This window comes from Pelodiscus sinensis, chromosome 5 (genome assembly GCF_049634645.1).
Source record: "Pelodiscus sinensis isolate JC-2024 chromosome 5, ASM4963464v1, whole genome shotgun sequence".
Taxonomy (NCBI): Eukaryota; Metazoa; Chordata; order Testudines; family Trionychidae; genus Pelodiscus; species Pelodiscus sinensis.
The window spans coordinates 308,908-333,686 of record NC_134715.1 but is presented as its reverse complement, the minus strand read 5'-3'; the positions used below and the strand labels follow the sequence as shown (position 1 = coordinate 333,686).

Here is a 24,779-nt window from a genome sequence, read left to right as displayed (position 1 = left end):
TGCAAAACGTGGTCAGATCCCAACAAACAGCATCTCCTCACCCCAAATTCCAGGCATTACAAATAACTTGACTGTCTTGTTTGTTGCCCATTATTTGTTCCACCAGTTGTACAAATTCAGTTATGGGCAAACTTGGATGATATTTGGCTAGCAACCATACGGGAGTTCGAGATATGTGAAGAAATCACGTGCACACTCCTCAGCATGAGTCCAGGTTTAATCAAGGGACTCTGGCAATATTCTAGCAAGCTACAATGGGTTGCAATTCTCACAAGGCTCTCGAATGGAAACCCAGCACCAGGGATCATGTCCTTGAAGCATATGTCAGACCACATGGTTGCATAACACTTTGGCATCCACCAAAGCCTCCTAAGCCCACTGGAAGCAGACTCACTCCCTGCCTGCCCTCGCCAGTAGTGAGACTCTCAGGAGAACTCTTTTTAGCAACTGTCCATCGTCAGTCACCAAGCACTTCCTCTGTATTCGCTTCCGCTCTCGCTGGGGCTGACAGAAAACAGCTTCATGATGCTTTTTTGACACAGAATTTTTAATTTTAGCTTAATCTCAATTGGTCCCAAGCAGCCAAAGTACAAGTCCATAAGTAAAACAAAGGAGCTTCTGCCACGCCCGGTGATAGACTGCTCTATAGGAAGGGGATTGATCACAGGCGGTCTGGCCATCCCGGCGGAGTTTAGAAAGACACCATTCTTTGAGTGTGCAGTAATAGGTTGCAACAGAGCTGGGACGTAAAGAGATACGCAGACACAAACAGGTTACGGTTTTGTACTCTTGTTTCTGTTATCCTAATGGAGCTTTTGTTCACAGCACTCAGACTGCAGCACCATACTGTGCATTGTACAATAAATATCGAAAGTATCCATCTCACCGAAACAACTGCTGTGACAGAATAGAAATGGCACTTTCATTGTAAGTGGGGGTTTGATTTTTGAGGATGTCACAAAAGGATCTTGAAGTGTCACAGTGCATTGTCTCAAAGGGGACAGTGCTAAACGCTGGGAGCCCTGACATCTGACCTCTTCCTTTTCCCCATGCGGCAGGTGTACCGGCCCTGTAAACACCAAGAGCATTCCAGAAAGAGATCTGCTAGGATCGGACCCTTGGGAGCCTGGCTGCTCTGCTAGCTGGGTGTGCGCAATTCCCACAAACACCCATGGAAGCTGTCTATGCACTGCTGATGGGGTGGCCAGGCTGATCTTCATGGGGGGAACCCAGGTTTTACCCTGAATTTCTAACATGCCCCCATGGGGTGCCAGAAGTTCAGAAGGGCAGTGGTCTGGGTGTGCTGAGACACAAACATACTGACATGGAGACATCTGCAGCCATATCCTGGAGCAGCGAGGATTCTCATTGGTAGGGCTGTGTGGAGATGAAAGATGTGTGTGCTTGGGCCACATTTGAGGCCCAGGCACCTGGATGCTGTTTTAAAGAATTGAGAGACATGAAATTAAGTTGCTCAGCTTCTCTGACCAGTCCTAGCATTTGGCTCCTCCACCAGGAACGTGGTGAGCTGTTTCAGGACTTACTCTCCAGAAAGCAGTTCTGAGGGTGGGACATTTGGGGATAGATCCTCAACTGCCAAGTGCCATCAGTGAAGCTTGGACAGCGAACAGCAGCTAAGGATCTACCCCCCATTCTTCTGGCAAGAACAGGACCAGGCTCTTGTGAGATGAGAATGAGTTTCAGTAGGTGCACTAGCCACGTGCTTTCTTCAACTTTTGGCCGTGAAGAGTTACACAATCAAGGGATTACAAGACAAAAACCACTGCAAATGGTTTCCTCACATAGCACCTTTACTCTGCACAGAACATCAGATACATAACACTGGCAGTTAAAAGATACCGGACCACATTTTTGTCCTCTAGACGTTTAGAGCTCCAGCTGAAACCTAGAGCAACCATTAGTTCAATTAGTACATCGGAAATAACAAACATCATCAGAATCAGGCCTAGAGTTGTTTTAAAAGCTGTAAAGCTTTGAACATCTACACCCATGTTAACTGTGTTGCTTAACTAAGATGCACAACTGTGTTACCATTTAAAACTATGTCTAACAAGGGATGGCAGGTAATATGCATTTTAACAGCTATCTGAAACTACTGCAGATGGCACATCCGCAACCCCTGATTAACTAAAATAAAAATAAAATAAAAAGTCCCCTAACTGAGTACAAAACTTCAAAGCCTAGTTGTTATCATTTGAATTCTAACACTATTAAACAAGTAGCCAAACACAAACACCCAACTGGAGTCAATGAAATTTAATTAAAAGGACAGCTGTCTCTTCCTTCTGGTTTGGGCTGACGTAGTGTATTAAATGAACTCGCAAACCCAAACTCAGAACCATATGTCCAGTGCCAGCACAGGAGACTTAAGCAAAACAAAGGAAAGTTTGATGCTTACTGGAAATGTTGCTTCTAATCTTTTTCTCGGGATACTGCAAAAGAGGATTAGCAATTCAACAAGGCTGCCTCAAATAACTAATTTTACAAGTGGTCAAATTTGTTCTCCACAAAAATCTTTTAGCAGAATTGTGTCTTTTTATATTGAAATCTCTGCCCAGATTTTTTTTTGGCTTATTTTATCAGCAGATTTCTCCAAATCCTATCTGCAGATAGACTATTTTATTTTGTAAACTAAATGCAATACACTAAGCTATCATTTCAATACTTTCTGGAGGTAAAATGCATTAATGCAAGAGTCGTAACACGTGCAGTGTAATATGGCTGGCGGTTATGCACTCGTAAAAAGTATAGCTCTCTCAGACACACATTTTCCAAAGTCACTGCATAACAAATGCTGCCATGTCCCTCGGTGATACAGCCTATTCAAAAAGAGTTTTAAAATGGTTTGATTTTCAACTTCCTCCTCCTTTCCAACGTTAAAGTTGTAAAAGGAAGTCAAGATGTTGTTTTTGTCAAATGTATGCCTTCTGTATTGGACATAGGACACTGTGTTGTATTACGCTAAGCAGTGCTTGAGAGAGTTACCCTCCCCATTCTGACAACACACACCGAAAGTTGTAGGGAGATGATTAGAAAGGACAACGCCTGGCTTTGTTCTCAGATAAACCCCAGTCCCTACTAATTGATGGTTAACACCAATTATACGCTGATAGGAATAAATGTTTGTATCTGTTTTGTACATCACCCCTGTGCTTCAATTGCGATGTTGCGCATGAAGATACAACCTGAACCCAACATACCGTAATCCATTCTTGTTGCTTTACAATAGCCAGCTGCTGGGTGTCTTTCAGGAACCAGAATTTATATCATGCACACAAATCTTCTGGCTATTTATCCACTAATTTCCATCCCCTCACGGAGCTGCTCCTATTGAATCATATGCCGCTGTCGCCTGAAAACATTTCACAGTCTGCATTGTACTTTATAGCATCTTCTTAACCTTTCAGTCACACTGTGATATTTTTATTGGAGTCAGCAGAGGAAACTGACCTCTTCATGAAGTGCTACCAAGCACAAGAAGCACTTTACGAAGTGCACAAAGCTCACTAACACTCTCCCTAGAAACCTGACAGCGTAAGCAGCAAACTGAAATTTGATTGGTTTACACCCTACGGTTATGCCTGTAGCAACATTTGCTCATAAAAGTGCAAAACCCCCCCTACGCTGAAGAATTGGACCTAGTCCCTTCTTGGATAAGAAACTCATATTGCATTGTTAATGATTTTAGTCAACTCGACTTTGTGCAAAATATCTTTAAGAAGGTTCTGGCTCAAGTTCACAATACAAAAGAAGTAAAATAAATAGTTGACTAAGATCTCTTTCAACAATAAGTTGAACTGTGTGTGCTGAAAAGAAATTATGTGTTTAATTCAATTTATCTGTAAATAAACATTAGAACAGTAGTGTGTGAAAATTTAAGATATGGAGTTGTACTGGTAGCGTTTTCTACTAGTAGCATAATGTTCCCAAAGTCTAGATCAATGCAATGCTGTTTTACACTTGGTAACTGCAGTGAGAATGAGCCTGAGATATGTTGTAAAAAGGCAATCCCTTGTAAACATTTCCTCAAAAGGAACAGTAGCAGTTGAGTATGTGTCAGTTACTCCTATTACCCTTGTCAATATAGCAATGCTTTAGAAAAGACATACAGCTTCTTTCCAGGTTGTCAAGAATTTTATACGATATTGGTATTCAGAAACAAAATGCCATCCAGTCCAAGAATTAAATCCGACCTTGCTTCACCACTCCACAGTTACTAGGTCTTCTGCTCTGCTGCTGTCGCAGTCTGTGACGGAGCTTCTGGTTTCATAATCTGGTATGTAATGAGATACTCTGGGTAAGCCTGAAAACAAGCAGAGAAACAGACCATTGCTTTCCATAAGGGTACGGACGGCACGTTACTGCTTCTGCCTTGGCCGGTTTTGCACTGCTGAAGTACTACAGAGGTACCTGGGTGTGCCGTGCCTGGGACAGCTGTGATCCTTGCAGAGCCCCCAGGAGGCCATGCAGAGCTACACCAGGGAGCACTCTGGAGGGGAGCTGCAGCAGGAAGCACCACCCAAGGCAGCCAGAGTGACAATACCCCATGGCCCTCTGAGTGGCCACCTCCCCTACCCTCAGGGGCTGCCACAAGAAGTTGTCTGGGCAATCACACAGACTTTGGCCTGCTGCAACACCAGACTTGTCCCCAGAGTGCTGGTCTGACCACAGCCTGCCTCTGTCCTGGTTCCAGCTCTGCCCTCCGCTCTGACCACAGCCTGCCTCTGCCCCGGCTCCTGCCCGGTACTAGCTCTGCTCACGGGTCTGACCACAGCCTGCCTCTGCCCCTGAGTCTTGTGATTCCTCTGACACCTGCTCAGGAGCTCCCACTGCTGAGTGCGGACCCCCCTACACAAGAGGTCAGGCTGAGGGCAGCACCCGTCAGTTAGGGTCACACTGAGGTTTTAGTATTAACGTCTTCCCCCTCCCCGCCGCGCTCTCGCTGTGCTTTGTATGGGGGCAGATCAGTACAGGCTGTTCTGTGTAACCGCTGCCCCAGCTCCCCTGCCATAGTGCCAGCTCTCTGGAGAAGGGAAGCAGCAGCAGAGCCACATGCTTACGCCCGTGGACACAGAACTGAAAGAGCCAGGTTTCCTGTGTTCCGCGCTGTGGGCCTGAGTGCTAACGTACTCATGGTCCAAATGTTTACACATTCAGGGCCCCTGAAATGAAAAGGGTTTTGCTTCATGTGGGCGTTCCCATGGCATGGGTGAATGGCCCCCCAGCACACCGTAGACAGCGTCTCTCCCCGAGCGAGCACCAGGGTAAGGAAAGCTGCTGCTGTACTTCTCCCAAGAGCATAACAGAGTCCGGGAGCCCTAGGCAGTGCTGGCTGTGACCTGCCAACACTCGCAGAGGATAGTCACTACGGGCAGGGTGCTGAGCACACAGCTTCCCTGCCGTGCCAGCCCCCATGGCATGGCTGGCTCCAGACCAAGAGATGGCGTTCTAGGGCGGCAGGTTTCCTCTGAGACCACTGTGGGGACAAGTGTCCTGCCGCTGCTCACCGTGACCACTCCCCTGGCAAACGGCTTCTCTCATCCCACTTCATCCAGACCGAGTCTGGAACATGACACACGCGGACACAAAGGGAAGAGCCCCTTGCGCCCTGCTCCCTGTCTGCACGGCAACGGGCTACTGTGCAGCAACAGCTCACCTGCTCCTAAGGGTGCCTGTGGAGTAAGAGACACGGCTGCCCCCACTGCCTGCCAGAAACGCCTTCAACATTCGGCTGTCTGTGCTGCCAGAGCCAGGGCCGGTCAGTGCCCCGTGCCAGGGCCGGGCCAGTCAGTGCCCCGTGCCAGGGCCGGGCCAGTCAGTGCCCCGTGCCAGGGCCGGGCCAGTCAGTGCCCCGTGCCAGGGCCGGGCCAGTCAGTGCCCCGTGCCAGGGCCAGTCAGTGCCCCGTGCCAGGGCCAGGGCCAGTCAGTGCCCTCTGCTGTCACTACAAGGCCAGTCATGTACTCTGAGAAGCCCGTATCCAGCAGTACCAGACAGGGATACTTACACAGAGGCCAGACTCTCGTCTGTGCAGAACTGCGTAGCACCATGAAAACTGACAGGAGCTAAGCGGATTTACACCAGCTGGGGATCTGGATTCAAAAGACTTGTTGTGGGGCACTGACCTGTACGTAACTGGGGAACTCTTTGGACTGTTATCAGACAAGCACACAGCACTAGTGTCTGTCCCTGGCGTGGAACACACTGACTACACGTGCATACCATGTAATTAAGCTCCCTTGATTTCACTTCAAACTAATTTTTACTGAAAAATTCCTGGATTTCACACAAAGTATTATTAATTCTGTTAAGATTTTCACCCTGCCTTTGTATCATTCAAATAAACTCATTTAATTAGGAAAATACAACCCATTGCATGAGAACTACATATTCTATTACCACCTCAGTCTGTGTGCACATGCAAAGCTGCCTGTTGAGCTACACCTATGTGTTAGTCTAGAAGAGCCACACACACAAGCTCTCAAGTGTGTGCATCTGAACGTACTGATGAATCTCACACCCACCATGTGCGCACACTGAGCTGCTAGCAAGCAACAGTTTAAAGATTTAATACAGTAAAATGGGGGGGAGGGGGGAAGGACACACCCCACAGGAGTATGCATCAGAATGTTTCAGAACACAACAAAATATGTGAAAATTTAAAAACCCTCCAAACCCAAGAAAAGGATGAAGCTGAGATGGACGTTCTACAAATGGTGTGGCTCAATCATTACATGTAAATATTTATAGGCTAACGTTTATAAATCTACAACAGGAAATAGTTTATTTAAATTAAGTTTTCTTTCAGGATTAGAAAAATATTGTAAACAGAGGTGGCACTGTGTGTTGAGTTCTGTTTTAGTTCTGTAGCAAACCATGTTGATGAACGGAATTCAAAGCATTAAGCTACTGAACACTTTTTTTCGGTCTTTGAATTCACCAAAATAAATCCCAATATTTGCCCAGAAAGATTAACCATTTTCTGGCACTGATTTTCATGGTTTTGCTCTTTTGGTAATAAATGCTAATAATTTTTCCTGGCAATTTAACTCCAATGAAAATGAAATGAATAAATGAAAATGAGGGGCCCTATTTATGATCCACATACCTGCTCTCCTCTGTAGATCACGTATTCAGCATATGCAAGTCCATTCACACTGGGCCTGCCAATGACAGAATGGTGTCCAGGAGGGGCATGGGCCATTTTCATAGTACTGAACTGCAGAAAGGATTTTCCAAGTGTGACTCTACAGAACAGCATTTGTCTAAGAGAAAAACAAATACAGCACTTAAAACAAATCTTCCTGGGAGCGGACGACTACTGTAACCCTTACGGGTGATTTCAAAATGCAGGAACATGCTTAAGTTCTCAAAATCCAATTCCCTGAGCCTTTACAAAAGGAAATTAAGAACACGTTTTTTAAAACAAAACACACGAAAGAAAGGAAAAGCTTCAGAAAAGTGGTGCATGTGGACATGTGTCTGGTGAAATGCAGCCTGCGAAGATTTCCTTTAGAATTTATTTTAAGCTGTGCCATTGCAGGCAGCTCAAATCCTTCTCTCCCAAGACTGATTCAGAAAGGGAGAAAGGCCAAGGCCACTAGCTTACGAACCCCACGCAGAGCCTGTGCATACACGACATACACAAAACCCATGAATATTTGCCCTGCTCTTAGGTTAAGAGCAATAAATCCAGTTTTGTTCTGCCAGCATAAGACACTACACCTGAAGGCATAAGCAACTTTACAGACTGCTCGGCATCCAATCACTATTATTTATGATTCACTCAGTTTCAATCCTGATATTTCAAGCTTTATTCATAAGCTGCCTTTCTCTTTATTTATATTTCCTCTCAACTCCACGTCTAGATGTAATTTTCAAAGCCTTTTCAGGCCTTGCCGCATTTATCTCTCTTTCTGTTCAGCCGTGGCACAGTGTAAAACCCCTAAATTTCTGTGCCACGCCCAAGCCTGCATGGCTAGTCTGTCTCTGCAGCCCATTCCACGCCAGACCTTCGAAGTATACAGGAGACAAAGGGTGCCTTTCCCCTGTACACAAACCCACTGAAAACTTACCTGTGACAGATGTAACAGGATCTGTCTTTGTGTGTTGGGCAGCCAGTCCCTCCCCCAATGCCATACACATACTGGTTACTTTTCGAGGAGTTCTCTGCAAAGTAAATTCCAGCTCCAAACATCCCTCCAATGTACGCATGCCTTTCATCAAACCCTTTGTGAATTATGGCATTGATAAAAGGGGACCCTAGAACAGAGGGACACACAAAAGGGTTAGCTCTTGTGAAGACAGGCTGGAGACCAGACTTACTGGAGACTCTCACTGGGGTCTGTGTGTAACATGCAAATTAAAAATACAGTCAGCTCAAGAGGTGATATCTGACACGGTGTTGCAGCGCATGGGATTTATCATTACGTACCACAACCCTACATTGGACTCCTGATATTGGTTAGTCTTTTATTAAATCTCATTAAATGTCTTTTCCCCACTCTAATTGCAGTGCAATTTATCTTGCCAAAGATCCTTCAGCAGTTCACTCTACCCGAGACAGGCAGCTTTTGTATCATGATCCTGACAATGCGTTTTGCTACACAAAACTGACTTGTACTGGGGCTTGTGCAGTTTAAGCCATTCAGGCAGTTGTGGTTTGCAAGCATTGCTGGGCATCTCGAGTCTTTTGGGGTCCTCCTTTAAATTCCCATCTTTTCTGGCTCCTGACCTACTCAGGCATGGTGCCTCCATTCTCTGACGTCCCTCCCTCACGGCAACTCAAGGTCTGCAGGGCTGCCATGAGGTCCAGCAAAGTGCCTTGCACTGAATCCAGCGCAACGAAGAACTAGCAGGCCTGAAAACCGTGTGCAATGAGTGGGTGCGGGTCTCTGTGGGCTCCACAGCAGCTATGCCTGCACCCTCATGCCTCTGATCAAAAAATGTCAGTAGCAATGCCTGATCAGCTCATGCAGGTCCTTACCCCCTTGTGCCCTGTCACAAGGACACAGGGGAGCTGCTCAGGCAAACCACCCACAGTTCCTTCTTACTGCGGAGAGGAGGAGGGTGCAGGGCACCTCTCAACGAACACAATACTGCACATGGTGAATAACTGCTCCTTTTTCAGGTACGGTCCATACGGCTGCTCCACTTCTAGTGCCCGCCAAGCACTAGTCCTGAGGGGGAACTATGAGACAGGCAGAACTGCACTGCCAACCGCAGCATCCGAGCTAGCAGCAGGAACAATTGTTGGAGAAAGTCGACATAGGTCGAAGGTCTGCAAATCTCAACGACTGGAACATGCTTAAGTCCTGCCATGGAACTAGACTGTGATCTTGTAGAGCAGGTAGCCCTCTGGGAGGAGGCTGAATATGCCCAGACTCCCGTCATGAAATAACACACCTGAAGAGCCATCCTGAGTGCCTCTGGCTGGAAGCTGTGGATCCCTTGGACCTGTGTGCAACGAAACAGTCACTCCAAGAGCAGTTTCTTCACATCAACCTTCTAGAGTTGAGAGCAGAGAGTCTTTCAGCAGCTGAATGACTGCAGAACCTACTGGGGAACAGTGGCTTGCCCAGTTGTTGCTTGTTTGGTGAAGGGAAGGTTACTCACCCGTGCAGTAACTGGAGTTCTTTGAGATGGTTGTCCCCGTGGGTGCTGCACCTCTGATTGGAGATTGGTGGTAGCAATGCCCGTGGCTGGCAGCACTCGCAGAGGGCTGGCACGAGTGAACTGAGGCAGCTACTCTGCATGTGCAGCCGGCCGGCCTCTGTTCCTTCTCTGACCCGGACACGTTAGTCCGAAGCAGGGAGGAGGGTGGGTGGTAGAGCACCCACAGGGACAACCATCTTGAAGAACTCCAGTTATTGCACAGGTGAGTAACCTTCCCTTCTTTGAGGGGCGCCCCCGTGGGTGCCCCACCATAGGTGATTACGAAGCAGAGGTCGTGTTAGGAAGCAGGAGCTTCAGAGTGTGTGACCGAGAGTATCGTTTGGCCAAATTTCGTTTCCGAGTCTGCAAATGTCCGGATGGCATAATGCCACATGAATGTGTGCATAGACGCCCAGGTGGCAGCCTTGCAGATGTGATCCATTAAAACGCCTCGTAGGAACGCAGTTGTAGCCACCATGGCTCTTGTGGAGCGGACTCTTATGTTAGGGAGGTGGCTCCTTTTGCGCTAATGTATACGCCAAGTGTATGCAGCTAGATACCCATTTAGCTAGCCGTTGTTTTGATATGGGTAATCCCTGTGACCTCTTTGTGGATGAGATGAATAACTGCGGAGACTTGCAGAATGGCTTTGTGCATTGTAAGTATGAGGCGAGTGCCCTGCGGACGTCCAAGGTATGAAGCGCCTCCTCCCTTCAGTCCTTATGCAGTTTCAGGTAGAAGACAGGTAAGTATATTGGTTCATTGCAATGGAAGGAGGTAAGTACCTTTGGGATGAATTTAGGGTGCGTTCTCAAAACTACTTTGTCTTTGTGGAATATTGTGTATGGTGGGTCTGACATCAGAGCTCCCAATTCACCTACTTGTCTTGCAGAAGTAACTGCGACAAGGAAGGCAACCTTCACCGAGAGGTGTAATGGAGAGCATGTAGCTAGCGGCTCGCAGGGCCTGCCCACGAGTCTTCTCAGTATGAGATTTAAATCCCATGCTGGTGTTGGGTCTACGTGGTGGGAACAGGTTTTGTAGATCTTGCAGGAATCTGACAGCTGGGTGGGTAAAGACCGAGTGTGACTGCAGTGGAGGGCCAAGATGGAGGCAAGCTGCACTTTAATAGTGCTCAGGGAGAGGCCAGCATTGTGCAGGTGTAACAGAGGGCACACCAAAGGGCTAGAGTCTAGATCACAGGTTTTACAATGTAACCTGTTCATTTCCCCACTGAAAGAGCTAATTCCACAAAGGTGTATCCTCGCAACAGGGCACAAGAATGTGTAGGGCACATGGAGGGACTAAACGGGCACGGCTTCCAAAAATTTTTGCTCAAAAGCGCAGGGGTGCATGCACGCACACCTGAAGTGAAGCACCCGCAGCGACACTTCTTATACATTTGTAATAATGCTCATGATGGAGAGTAAAGTGAGCAGAAATACAACAGCAATGCACAACGATTTACACTAACATTTACATTTAACATCCCCTCCACCCAGTTTTTTAGACACAGGGAAACCTAGAAACATCGGCTAGCTCCTCACCATGAAACAACATGCGCTCATTGTGATGGTTGTGATTTTCCTCTGAGACCTCCTTCTGTCTGTGACAGAATCTCTCTCTCAACTTCTTGTTCACAACCTTCTGAATCTAAATAAAAACAGGATTCATTTATAGTGAACTGTAATTCTGTAGAGTATAGGGAAACTGTAGCAAGAGGTATGAATTGTACAACAAACATTTGGTGCCATTCAGTTTCTAAGCTTTCACTTTTAAAACAGAATGGTTGTGTCTAGACTGGCAAGTTTTTCCGCAAAATCATCTGCTTTTGCGGAAAAACTTGCCAGCTGTCTACACTGGCCGCTTGAATTTCCGCAAAAGCACTGACAATCTCATGTAAGATTGTCAGTGGTTTTGTGGAAATACTATGCTGCTCCCGTTCGGGCAAAAGTCTTTTTCCGAAAAACTTTTGCGCAAAAGGGCCAGTGTAGACAGCAGAGATTTGTTTTCCGTAAAAAAGCCCCGATTGCGAAAATGGCGATCGGGGCTTTTTTGTGGAAAAGCGCGTCTAGATTGGCCATGGACGCTTTTCCACAAAAAGTACTTTTGCGGAAAAGCGTCCTGCCAATCTAGACGCGCTTTTCTGAAAATGCTTTTAACGGAAAACCTTTCCGTTAAAAGCATTTCCGGAAAATCATGCCACTGTAGACGTAGCCTATGGGTAAAAATTACAGACAGAGCGGATACATCATCTTTAAATAAGATAGTCCAGCAGTTTCCATTATAAGATATTGTTTTCAGCTGCTTATAACTTTGCCAAACTTTTACCAGTTGGGCTGAAATTTTCCATGGCAGGAAATTTTACATTAAAAAATCCAACGTTAGCAGAACGTTAAGGTGGCAAAGTTAAGCAAGCAAATGCCAGAATTCAGGTTGCCTGTTCCACTTTCATTTGTTTCCTTTGTGCGCGCATTATGGGATAGTCTGTAATTACGTGGTCCCCTCCTGCCTCTTCCCTGCACAGCATGGAGGTAGGGACTTAATTGTGTTACTTCTTACCTGCTGAGTGATGACTGTGCAACTTTTACACTCTTTTTGTATGCAATTATATAATGAGAGGGCAGCATCCAAAAATGATTTCACTTTCGAGAATGATCCCCCACGGTTTACTTGTGGTTTACGTCTACACTGCAGGCTTCTTGCAAACTTGCAGAGCGTCTACACTGCACGCACGTTCTTGCGCAAGTAAATTTACAGTACAGCGTCAGAACAGAGGGCTTCTTGCGCAAGAGTTAGTCCTCTCTCCACGAGGAATAAGCTCTCTTGCGCAAGAAGGCAGTGTGAATGGGCAACAGGGGTTTCTTGCGCAAGAAACCCCTATGGCTAAAATGGCCATCAGAGCTCTTTTGCGCAAGACAGCATCCACACCCCATGGATGCTCCTGAGCAAAAGCAGATGGCACTGTGGACACGCTCTTGCGCAAGGCCTTTTGCGCAAGAACTCTTCCGCAAAACAGTTCTTGCACAAGAAGTCTGTAGTGTAGACATAGCCGTGATCTTCTCAAGTCTCTGATACTTACCCTGATGACATTGTACCTGTTGAAGATCCCTCCAGCATTGCCACCATCTCTGTGCTCCCGGATTGTACTTTGCATCTGCATCAAAATACAAAACGGAATTCTCAAACCTGACATCTGCGAATAATAATAATAATGAGATGGGAAGGGAGCTCACTTAGGCAAGACCAAAAAGTAAGGAATGGTGAATATACTTAAACCATATAGATCGTAGTGACTGGGAATGTGCAGAGATACCCGTAAGTTAAGAGACCTCAGATTCTAATCCAGCTGTGCTCTTTTACTTGTTAGAGTACAGGAAGTCCTACTAGAAGATATTGCTCCAGGATATTGGCTGAGAACAAATATAATGGCCCAATTTGTCAATAAAACTCCAGATTAGGAAAAAAAAGTGGCAAATTACTATAAAAAATAGTCATGGACACTGAATTGCAAAAATTCCAATTACAGTGTTAGAGGAACTAACAGGGGGCTGGACTTGATGACCTCCTGAGGTCTCTTCCAGCCCTAGGATTCTATGATAAAAAACAAGAAAGATTATATAGAAGAATTACGTTGACATAATAAAGAATATATAACTAATGCATACAGGCTGCCTCCAACTTGTGACGCAATCAGCTTCGGGGACAGAGTCGGGGGCATTGTAACTTGAGCCCACATTTACCACAGGCGTCGTACACCATCATAAAAGTAGGGCCGAGGACATCAAGTTGGAGGATTTCAGCCCCTTTGGCACATACAGAAAAGGTCATAAGTGTGGGGGGTTGTAAATCGGCCCCTCGTAAAGCGGGGGCCTGCTGTATAATCTTTCATTCCTTACATAGTGGGGGGATTGTGGCATTTGCACATTACTATTACTTGCTATCAAGAACTGTAATTTCATCTACCACTAAGAGACTTTTGGAAGACAATTACAGGTAAAGTAACAAAATCTAACAACCCAGATAAATATTGTATTTGACCCTGTCTGTTACCATGAAGCTATATGAAGCCTGGATTCCTAAACATTTGTCTGTCTACGCAAGAAGTAGCTGAAACATTTTCTCTCGCGCTCACAGCACAGAAACAGTTACTATCTAGGGCAGGAGTGGTCAATAATTTTTGATGGGGAGGAGAAGGGGGGCACAACAAGATTTTGGAAAGTGATCAAAAGCTGCACTCTTCCATGATATTACTGGAGGAGATGCGAGGTCTGGGATGGAGGTTGGGTGCACAAAGGAGTTTGGGGTAAGGGTCTGGGGTGCAGGAGGGAGAGTGGAGTCTGGGAGGAAGTTGGGATGAAGCAGGCTGTTGTGACCTAGAGCAGAGGATTGGAGTGCAGAGGTCTGGGATCTGACCTAGAGTAGAAGGGGATTGTGATCTGGGGCAGGAGATTGGGGTGCCAGATCTGGGAGGGGGTATGGATGTAAGAGAGGGACAGGGGTTTGGGTATGTTGAGTGGGGGAGCACAGAGAGTTGGGGCACGAGAGGGCTGGGGTGCCAGAAGCAGGCTGTGGCCAAGAGACTTACTTGCCAACTGCCAAACTTGCCTGCCTGCATGCAGAGGTTAAAATGTTTCCCAGCCAGCCAGCCTGCTGATGTGCTTCATGAATAACTGAACCCAGAAGAGGGGGCGTGATTCTTCTTAGCGGCCTGTGATTCTAACAAGAGCTCCCATTGGATGTTTTCTGCCAGAAACCAGCCAATGGCAATGTGCTGGGGGTGAGGTGGCTCCTAAAACTTCCCTCCTCCCCTCCAGTTTTAAAACAGAAACGGAGCTCTGCAGCCGCGTTTCTGCCCAGCACACGGGGCTGCGGGGGAGCTGGGGAGCCTGCCTGGGGCTCCCCGCTGCTTCCGTGGACTGGATCCGGCCTGCGGGCCGTATTTTGCCCAGGCCTGATCTAGGGCATTCTTAAGTCAGAAAATCAACAAACAACATGAAGTGAGGCAACAGATCCTAATAAAAACGTGAACTTTGCAGTTGATATTCTGACTGACTAGGGCAGCAGCTGTTAGGGGTTCTAAGCAGACTCTCGCCATCGGTATTTCACTGATGACTAGGTCATAGGACACGATGAGGTTGTCATACCGTGCCTCCTTACTAAACTAAGCCAACTATTTGTTAAAATAGCACCCGAAGTCACTGAACCTGCATGTCCTCGTGATTTCCTGCTAACAGAAATGCACAGATCACACCAAAGGGCTTAGAGCTCTAGATCACAGGTTTTCCAATGTAATCTGTTCATTTTCCCACTGAAAGAGCTAATTCCACAAAGCACTACACACAAACGCTTCCCCCCATTTTCATCTGTCGTACGAACCCTCTGAACACTCTCCCCCAAAATACAATTTGTTATGGAGTTAATGACCCTGCCCCAATTTCACAACATATGCCCCTGGAAGCAGTGGGCACAAGCCCTGGGGGAAGGAAGAAAGGCAAGCACAATCCCAGGAGTCTATTTTAATCATGTTCCCAAAGATGGGAGCTAAGAAAGGGAAAAACTGGCCACTTTCATGAAGGCGGGTGCGGAGCATGGGGCCTCTGGGGCACACGCACTGGGCACAAGTACAGGCAGTGAGAAGAGTTGTGGCGTACAGCAGCCACCCTGCCCTGCCTCTGCTTTATACTGGCACTCCTCACCAAGTGTCCCTCTGGAGGGGCGAGGAAGGGAGATGCACGGGGCTAGCCTGGCTGGCAGGCAATGGGCAGAGCAAGGAAGATCTGAGTTTGGGCAGTCACCCAACAACAAGAGCAGCTGCAGCTCTCTGTGCACCACCAACCCACCAGCAGAAGAGTGGGGCTGGCCCACCCACCATCTGCCTCTCTTCAGGCAAGAGGCAATGCCAGGTAAAAGGGACCACGGGGCTGCTGTGTGGCCTGTCCTACTCCCATTGATGACCTGGGACTCTGGGGAGACAGCCCAGCTCGCATTTTGGGAGCTGTAGGACTGACTGCTGGCTTTTAGGTGAGGGGCGAAGTAACGCTGATACCTGGTCTGCCATGGAGCTGTCGGAGCCTGGCCCTTCTTCCCCACACTACAGAGGACGTTGATGATGCTCCGCTTGTCTCAGTTTGATGCCTGCTTCCCCATGTGACAGACGCTGGCCCTGCCAGCACACCTAGAGCAGGCTGCAGCAGGGCTCCCACTGCAGTTAGCCTAAATGGGCGACCACTTGACATCTGGACAGCCAGCAGCACAGTATACCAGAGAACCCCCATTCCCCAGAGTGTGATTAGAGAAGGGTTTGTTGTGCGCTCACTGAAACACTGTCCTCAAAATGCAATGCTGTCTTAGAGAGCGACTGCATGGAAACAGCCCCTTCCTACTGCTCCCCGAGTAACCTGTTCCTGTTCAATATGTTGGAGCTAACGGGCTGGAGACTCTCTATGCAGCCCTGATTGTTTGTGGAGCTCTCCTAACAGCAGTGAGGGTTGCAGAGGTATCACCAAGGCCCCAATCTGAACAAAAGGCGACTAGCACAGGAGTCTCTGGGCCTGCGGACCAGTGGGGGTGGGGCAGATGAAAAGAACCTAGTTTGACAGTCAGTTCGCAGGTGGAGTGTGAAGACCTGGCCATGATGGATCACATCTGATCTGTAATCACTGCGTGGCAGTAATGTGGGACCCGCCAATGCTATTCTGAGAGGGTCTCTGCAGCGTAGAACCACACTAACGTCCAAGACAGACATTACACAGCAAACAAGCCAATTCTGAAACAAAAATATTTGCATGTATAATACCTCCTCTTCTACTGACTGGTACTCCTTGTCATCGGGAGCAAGATCTAGGAGAATAGTCCCTTGGCTCACACAGTGAAAAGTCAAGTAAGGGTTGGTGCCTGCAAAAGGCAAGAATTTCAGAAGTAAAAATCAACCAGCAGTATTTTTACCCAGCCTTCCTGCTATTACTTGTTAATTAACCCCAGAGCAGGAGCAAGTGCAGTACAAGCAGCAAAGGAAATACAACCGAAATCAGATCAAATGTCTGAAAAGCAGCAGGCATGAAAGGAGAGTATAACAACATAATAAAAGAACAAAAGTACTTGGGAGATGAACTTCTCCCACAAGTTTTGCTTTCTACTCAAGTCCATGACTAAGACAACCCCAACAGTTTTTCAGCTACAATGGAATTAGTTTTTAGTAATGAACAACAGCGTGTTAATCTTGGAACAGACCCTTGCACCAGACGATGACTGGCCTTTCCATCGGTACACGAGGGATAAGACAACAAAGAGCTGCTCTTGTCTTGCACATTTCAGGCTGGAGTCTGCCACAATGACCTTGTCTCAGAGCAGCATAGGGGTTCCTCTCTACCTCTTGAGCTGTGTTTATACCATATGGGGTGGAGAGGAGACAAGACCATGGCCCCTGCCATCTTTGCACCATAGCACTGAAAGTTGCCTTCGTCTCCAGCCATTTTATTTTTGCTGCCTGGCTAGAATCTGGTTCAGCACTGAAGCAGGGAGGCATCCAACCACACCTAGACTTGAGGCCTGGTTTACGACTGGGGCCTAAGAGCATTACTTTTACCAGGCTATCACTGAAAGCCTGCTGAAAATTACTTCAGGCAGGTCTAGGTATACATAACTCAAAGGAAAGAGGTTTGCCCAGCTGGTATGACATATTTACCTTGCTGTCCTCCTAGAAGTCTCTCTACACCCTTTATTAGTTTGTGACGATGTCCGTATGCATTAATGCCAATTTCTTTTAACTCTTCATGACCCATGTCTGCCAATACATCAAGAGTTATCTGAAAAGAGAAAAGATGACACACATTAGTAGCCAAACCTTTATTACCTCCTAAGGAAAAAGTCTATTGCTACAGAAATTATACTATACAGACTAACTCGACTACCTCCTGAAGCTTCAAAAATTATACTGTACTTACGCTGAATTCATGCGCGGGGTAGAATCCCTCTCAGGGTACGGACTGTATTTTTCAGTTTTATTACGACAGCCCGACAATCTAACAGACTGTCTAAGACTGGCCTGGGCAACTCTCCCCATCGTGAGATGGCAGAGAGCAACTCTATGCTGGCTGCTGAGGAATATTATTCACACACAACAGAACAAACCTTTCACTGTCGAGAACTAACTGGGAGAGTTAATTTAGCAGAACAGTTAAAAAGTAAACTATTAAATTTCCCATCCATCTTCCTTCATAGTAAATCTCCACATGAAACTGGGAATAATTTCGAACCATTTAAGGAATGCACTGAAACAACAGTCAAATTAATGATTTTGTCTGGATCTGATATTGCTAGCAGAATAATAAAAGGCTTCGCTTAAAACCAACTGGCAATTTCAAGTGTCCAATTGGATTTAGGGGCACATGCACCAGCGTCCCTTAAGTGCATCAAAATGCTCCCCCTTCAGTGACCGTCTTACTGATACGGGATTTTGAAAAATCATTTGCTGTGATGAAGTATAATTGCTGGAGAACCACTGGGGTAACACATCCAGGATGGCTGTGCCCAGGTGGTTAGTCAGTGTATTATCTAGAACTACCTGGAGGAGGGCTAGATGGCATACTGATTAATGCACCATGTAGTATTTACACAAATATACCCACCATTGCTCCCACAGTTGGAGCACCTCGAGTCGAGTGATAGCGAAAGAGTGAGAAAAGAAATCCCCAACAGACAACAGCTTTCCTTTCATGATTATCAAGGGGGTAGGGTTAATAACAAGGTGCTCTACAGCAGCACTAGAAACATGGCAATGGATGAAAGCCCACTGTAGCAAAACTTCACATTTTTGTACAAATACCTACAAAGGCATTTCCACCACACGCAATGTGGAAATTATTTCCCATTCCTTTGCTGTTATTTCCTTATGAAAATGGTCTAACTTAGCCTACATCAGCGTCATTACAGATTTTCTAAAACATTCCTTCTGTGTTTATATGGTACGTGTGTGTCTCCAAACATGATTTGGCTATGTTAAGTTGTGTTTAAGTAACCTAAGGCTTTTAGAAATAGTAACTGTCATGATGCTAGATAAGGACTATTCATTTGCTGTAATATATTAAGACTTTTCATGCAGTCTCCTCAAAAGCTTTTTCAAGGTCACAGAGATTATGAGATGTGAAACAGAAAATTGATTTAAGAACAGGAAATAAAGGGCAATCTAGACACAAACTTTTCATATTGTACAGCAATTCTACACATAGGTGACCTTTTTAGACTTCAGACACACGAAAATTTCAGAGAAGCGTTCAAAAATATCGGCTCCCAAAATGTTCACATTTCAGTAGAACTCGAGTCTTAGTAATCTAGGGGAATCCGTGTCAACATACTGAAAAGGCTCTGAAGAGTCAGTATGACTGAATCTGTCAACAGCAAGCGAAGTCCTCAGTTGAGAAAGAGAACACATTAATCCAGGAGACAGGAACTCAACCAGGGGATATACGATAAACAGCACACTCGATATATTGATCAGGCAAAAGATACAAAAGTTACTAGGAAGAGCCATTGAGAACATCTATCAAGTGCACAGCAGCACTACAAAGGACAGCAAAAGCTACTGCCATATTGCCAGAGGACTAGAATTAATAATGTCAGGGGAGATGCAAAATGAAACACTGTCTCTCCCTGTTACAGGTATCTCTGGAGGCCTGTTTGCTTGCAGAGACTGTAGTGCACGGGAAACAAAGACAGCTCCAGACCTCAAGCATCAGAGCAGTAAGGAATGACTACGAAGATGCAATCACTGTCTTTGGAAGGATAACAGCATGAGATGAATTAACACGTTTTCAAAATGATAAAAAGGGACTAGTAAAGTTGATTTGTATTTTACAAACCCTGACTTGTGGGGGGAAACTGTATGGATAACCTACAAGTAGGGCTGTCAAATGTTTAAAAACTAATAGCAATTAACCGTGCTATTAATAATATAATTTATTTAAATATTTTGGAAATGTTGTACATTTTCAAATATATTGATTTTGACAAAGAACACAAAGTGTACAGTGCTCACCTTATATTTATTTTTGATTACAAGTATTTATACTGCAAAATACAAAAGAAATCATTTATTAATTCATGCACTGCAATTACTGTAGTGCAATCTATTTATCATGAAAACTGAACTTACAAATGTAGACTTATGTACCAAAAAAGTGCATTCAAAAATAAAACAATGTAAAATGTTAGAGACTATACATCCACTCAGGCCTAGCTCTTGTTCAGTTGCTCAGACAACCAAGTTCATTTACGTTTTCAGGAGATAATGCTGCCGCTTCTTGTTTACAATGTTACCTGGAAATGAGAACAGGTGTTCATATGGTTCCACTGTAGCTGGCATTGCAAGAAGTTTACGTGTTATATGCACTAAAGATTTGTATGTCCCTTCACGGTGTAACACCCTTTCCACAGGACATGCTGAGGACTGGTTCTAATTTATAGTGATCCAAACTAGTGTGGACTGATGCATGTTTGTTTTCATCATCTGAGTCAGATGCCATCAAACAGAAGGTTTCTTTTTTTGATGATTCTGGTTCTGTAGTTTCTGCATTTGAGTGTTGCTCTTGTAAGTCGTCTGAAAGTCCTTGTCCCGTCCATATTTTGGAAGGTACTTCAGATTTTTAACTCTAGAGAGAATGCTGTAGCTATTTTTAGAAATCCCATGTTGATGCCTTCTTTGTGTTTTGTCCAATTTGCAGTGACAGTGTTCTTAAAATGAACAACATGAGCTGGGTCATCACCTGAGCCTGCTGTAACATGAAATATATGGCAGAATGCAGGAAGAATGGAGCAGGAGACCTGCAATTCTCCCCAAGGACTTCAGGCACAAATTTAATGCATGCAATATTTTTTAATGTGAGTCATCAGTAGGGAAGCATGTCCTCAGCAATGGCATATGAATGTTTAGCGTATCTGGCACCTAAAGACCTTACAATGCCAGCTACAAAAATGCCATGCAAACGTCTGTCCTCACTCCCAGGGGATATAGTAAATAAGAAGCAGGCAGAATTATTTCCCACAAATGTGAACAAATGTACTTGTCTTAGACACTGGTTGAACAAGAAGTAGGACAGTGGATTTGTAGGCTCTAAAGTTTTAATCTACTTTGGTTTTGAGTGCAGGTATGTGATAAAAAAATCTATACTGGTAACTTGCGCTTTCATGATAAAGAGACTGCTCTACAGTACTTGTATGAGGTGAACTGAAAAACACAATTTCTTAGTTGTATCATTTCCACAATGCAAATATTTGTAATAAAAATATAAAGTGAGTCCTGTAAGCTTTGTATTCTATGTTGTAATTTGAATCAATATCTTTGAAAATGAAAACATCAAAAATATTTAATAAATTTCAATTGGTATTCAAGGATTTAACTATGTGATTAATTTTTAAATCAGTATTAATTTTTTCAGTTAATTGCATGAGTAACTGCAATTCATTGACAGCCTAACAGAGAAGATAAGGATCTAAAGCAGAACCTCTTCAGTGCAAGAGGAAACATTTTTGAGCAGGAAAAATGAATTTAAGGAGCACTTAGAAATTTGTTTTTAGAGGGACATGACTTAAAAAAACAATCCAAAATTATATTAAGATAGCAAAAAGAACAGAAATATTTGGATAGAAAGGTTTTTCCTGGTTCTAAAATGCCAATAGTTCAGTTCCTCTGATTAATATAAACTTCTATTCGATATATGGAAAGCACACTTCTCTTAGGTAAGAAGAAAAAGGTAGCCAAAAAGTATCACAATTTATGCTGAAGTGTAGACAAGGTATACATAATGTAAATGAAAACTAATGAAAAACTGCCATTATCAACAGGAACAGCAAAGCAAAGGACAACACTTAACACAATAGTCGTGAGATTTTTCATAACCAACAAATTATGTTTAAAGTGTTTGTTCCCTGGCTCATACCACTACAGTTTATATCTCTTCCCCCCCCCCCTTTCACATTATATCTTACTTCACACTACTAAGTTATACATTTTTCCAAGAAGCTGTTCAGAAAAAGAATTCACAAATACATTCAAACGCTATTCTCTTCCAAAAACTGACTATAAACACGGTAGTTTATTTTGGATATCCAGAATTACTGCTGACATTAGTAACAAACTTTTTTCCAACTATTTATTCTTTAGCCCTACACACCAAAACAGCTAAGATTGTAGCCTCATCAGCAGTAGGAAAATATTTTCTGAAATTCTCTAGTGTGGACAAAGTCTGGGAAAGTAGTTTCTCTTCCACCTTGTCCATCAACAGCATTACTTACTAAGTTCTAATCACTTTCACCTTTGTAACTGTTCAATGTAACAGGCCTTGCACAAGCATCACAGAACTGCAAGGCTGAAAGGGACCTCGAAAGCTCATCTAGTCCAATCCCCTGCACTCATGGCAAGGCTAAGTATTATCTAGAGCAGTGTTTCTCGACCCCCCCATTTTAAAAAAAATAAAGTACCCCTTTAAAAAAAAAAGAAAAAAAGTACCCCAAGTATCTACAGTTTTCAGACACACACAAAAATTTTCTATCATTGCAACAAATTTGTTTAAACAACTTAATCGTAGCCGGGTGGGCAATGAAATTTTTGGGTGTAAAAAGTACAAAATAATAAAGCGCTGTAAAACTTAAAACAAAAATTTAGTTTTCTCCAAATTTCAGTTGTGTTGATGTACCCCTCAAACTTCTCTCAAGCACTACAAGGGTACTCGTACCACTGGTTGAGAAACACTGATCTAGAACAGTGACTCTGAACCAGGGGTACAGACATCTTCCAGGGGCCTGCCAATTTATGTAGGTATTTGCCTAGTTTTATAAGCTATAAGAAAAGAATGGTGAACTCAGTACAAACTAACATTTTATATAGATAATGACTTGTTTGTACTGCTCTATATACTACATCAGTGTTTCTCCACCTAGTGGTGAGGATTTATTTTATAACTATATGGTAAAAATGAGAAAGTAAATAATTTTCAGTAATGTTGAGCTGACACTTATATTATGTTTCATTTTATAAGCTAGAAGTTTTTAAATGAGCTGTAACCCTGTGTATGCAAGAGAAATAGGCCTCCTAAAAAGAGTACATTAGTCTGGAAGTGTGCATCTACACAGCCCAGTTATTTTGAAATAACTGATGTTATTTTGAACTAATACATCTACACAGAAATTCCGTTAATCTGAAATAAATTCGAAATAACGGGTGGCTTATTCCGACTTCTGTAAACCTCTTTCCACGAGGAATAACGCCGCCTATTCTGAAATAGCTATTTCGAAAGAGTGGTAGTGTAGACGCTCCACTGCTGCTATTTGAAATAGCTCCTCCCCAGGTCCATTCAAACCAATTACTCCCCAGTGCCTTCTGGGGCTCTAAGTCGAGGTAGCGCGTCCCCACTAGGGGTGCCTGTCTCCGACTCACTTCCAGGCTTCCCCGTAGTGTAGATGTGCTATTTCGAAATAAGCTATTCCAGAGCATTTCTTCCGGAAAAGCTATTTCGAAATAAGTGTGCAGTGTAGATGTACCCAAAAAGTAAAGAACCAGTGATCTAGATCGTTCCTGAGAGGTTTCTGTCTAACCTGATCTTAAAAATCTCCAATGATGAGATTCCACAACCCTCCTAAGCAATTTGTTTTAGTGTTTAACCACCCTGACAGTTAGGAAGTTTTTCCTAATGTCTAACCTACACTGTCCTTGCTGAAATTTAAGTCCATTGCTTTAGGTCCTAGCCTCAGAGGTTAAGGAAAACAATCCTTCTCCCTCTTCCTTGTAAAACATCTTGAATGGGTTTATGAATGGGAAGATACTTGACTCTGAGCTACATATTTGGCCTGTAAAACTTTTATTGGTGATGATGCTCAAAACCAAAAGGACCTATTGTGACTCCAATCCCACAATGAATTTGCAGATCTGGCAGGACAAAAATATTTTCTTTGTAAACTGAGCAAACTTGATACCAGATTCTTGTAACCATGATCCCATGTATTCAGTCTTTTTCTGAGCAAAACCACACCTGGGAGAAGCCAGCAGGTGGGCATGCAGCCCTTGCCACCTCAGGCTGGCTCCAGACCCAGGAAATGTGGCGTAAGTTCACTATAACAGAATATACAAGTGTGTCATGCATGAGGCTCATTCCTTACCTGTTCTGTTTCAAAGATATCCCGAAGGTGCTCAAGCCCAAGACTTTTCAGGAACTGGCTGATATTCATGTCAAGACCATTAACTATAATGAAAGAAAGAGACTGGTGTATAATGTCAGCTTGTTTTCAAAGTTCACTATAGGTTATGTGGCTGAGGGCTATGTCACACTGTACAAAAGCTCAGTAAAAACTGAATGGTAAACACACTGAAAAAAGCACTTAGAACACAACATCTGATTTACAGTAAAGCAGGATGGCAAGTTATACAGGCATACAGGTGTAAACAGAATCATAGAACATTAGAACTGGAAGAGTCCTTGAGAGGTCCATCAAGTCCAGGCCCCTGCCCTCATGGCAGGAACAAGCACCGTCTAGGTCATCCCTGACAAGTGTTTTGTCTAACCTGCTCTCAAATATATCCAATAATGGAGAGTCCACAACCTCATCAGGCATTTAACCACCTTGGCTGTGAGGATGTTTTTCCTGATGTCCAAGCTAAACCTCCCTTGCTGCAATTTAAGCCCATTGTTTCTTGTCTTATCCTCAAACACTAAGGAGAATAATTTCTCTCTCTCCTCCTTGTAACACCTTTTTAGGTACCTGAAAGCTGTTAAGTCTCCTCTCAAGCTTCTCTTTTCCAAACTAAATAAACCCAACTCTTTCAGTCTTCCCTTGTAGGTCTTGTTTTCCAGACCTTTAATCATATTTTTGCTCTCTTTGGACCTTTTCCAATTTCTCCACATCTTTCTTGAAATGTGGTGCCCAGAACTGGACACAATACTCCAACTGAGGCCTAATTAATGCAGAGTAGAGTGGAAGAATGACTTCTTATGTCTTGATCATAACTCTCCTGTTGATGCATCCCAGAATCATATTTGCTTTTTTTGCAACAGTGTCACACTGCAGAATCATATTTAGCTTGTGGTCCACTCTGACCCCTAGATCCCTTTCTGCA

At 44.4% G+C, this 24,779-nt stretch overlaps 1 protein-coding gene across 3 annotated transcripts in view; it reads right to left on the bottom strand.

Moving 5' to 3' along the window:
* Positions 1–1,790: 1,790 nt before the first annotated feature.
* The window catches only part of TNKS (tankyrase), a 127,355-nt gene continuing 104,366 nt past the window's right edge, over positions 1,791–24,779 (bottom strand). For all 3 annotated transcript variants that reach the window (XM_075929204.1, XM_075929203.1, XM_075929205.1), the window contains 8 exons: positions 23,825–23,907; positions 17,361–17,481; positions 16,473–16,570; positions 12,756–12,830; positions 11,221–11,326; positions 8,095–8,281; positions 7,128–7,284; positions 1,791–4,324 (listed from right to left, as the gene is read on the bottom strand). In XM_075929204.1, coding sequence (XP_075785319.1) covers positions 4,238–4,324; positions 7,128–7,284; positions 8,095–8,281; positions 11,221–11,326; positions 12,756–12,830; positions 16,473–16,570; positions 17,361–17,481; positions 23,825–23,907 — 914 coding nt within the window. In that variant the 3' untranslated portion in view covers positions 1,791–4,237. The remainder of the gene's footprint in view (positions 4,325–7,127; positions 7,285–8,094; positions 8,282–11,220; positions 11,327–12,755; positions 12,831–16,472; positions 16,571–17,360; positions 17,482–23,824; positions 23,908–24,779) is intronic.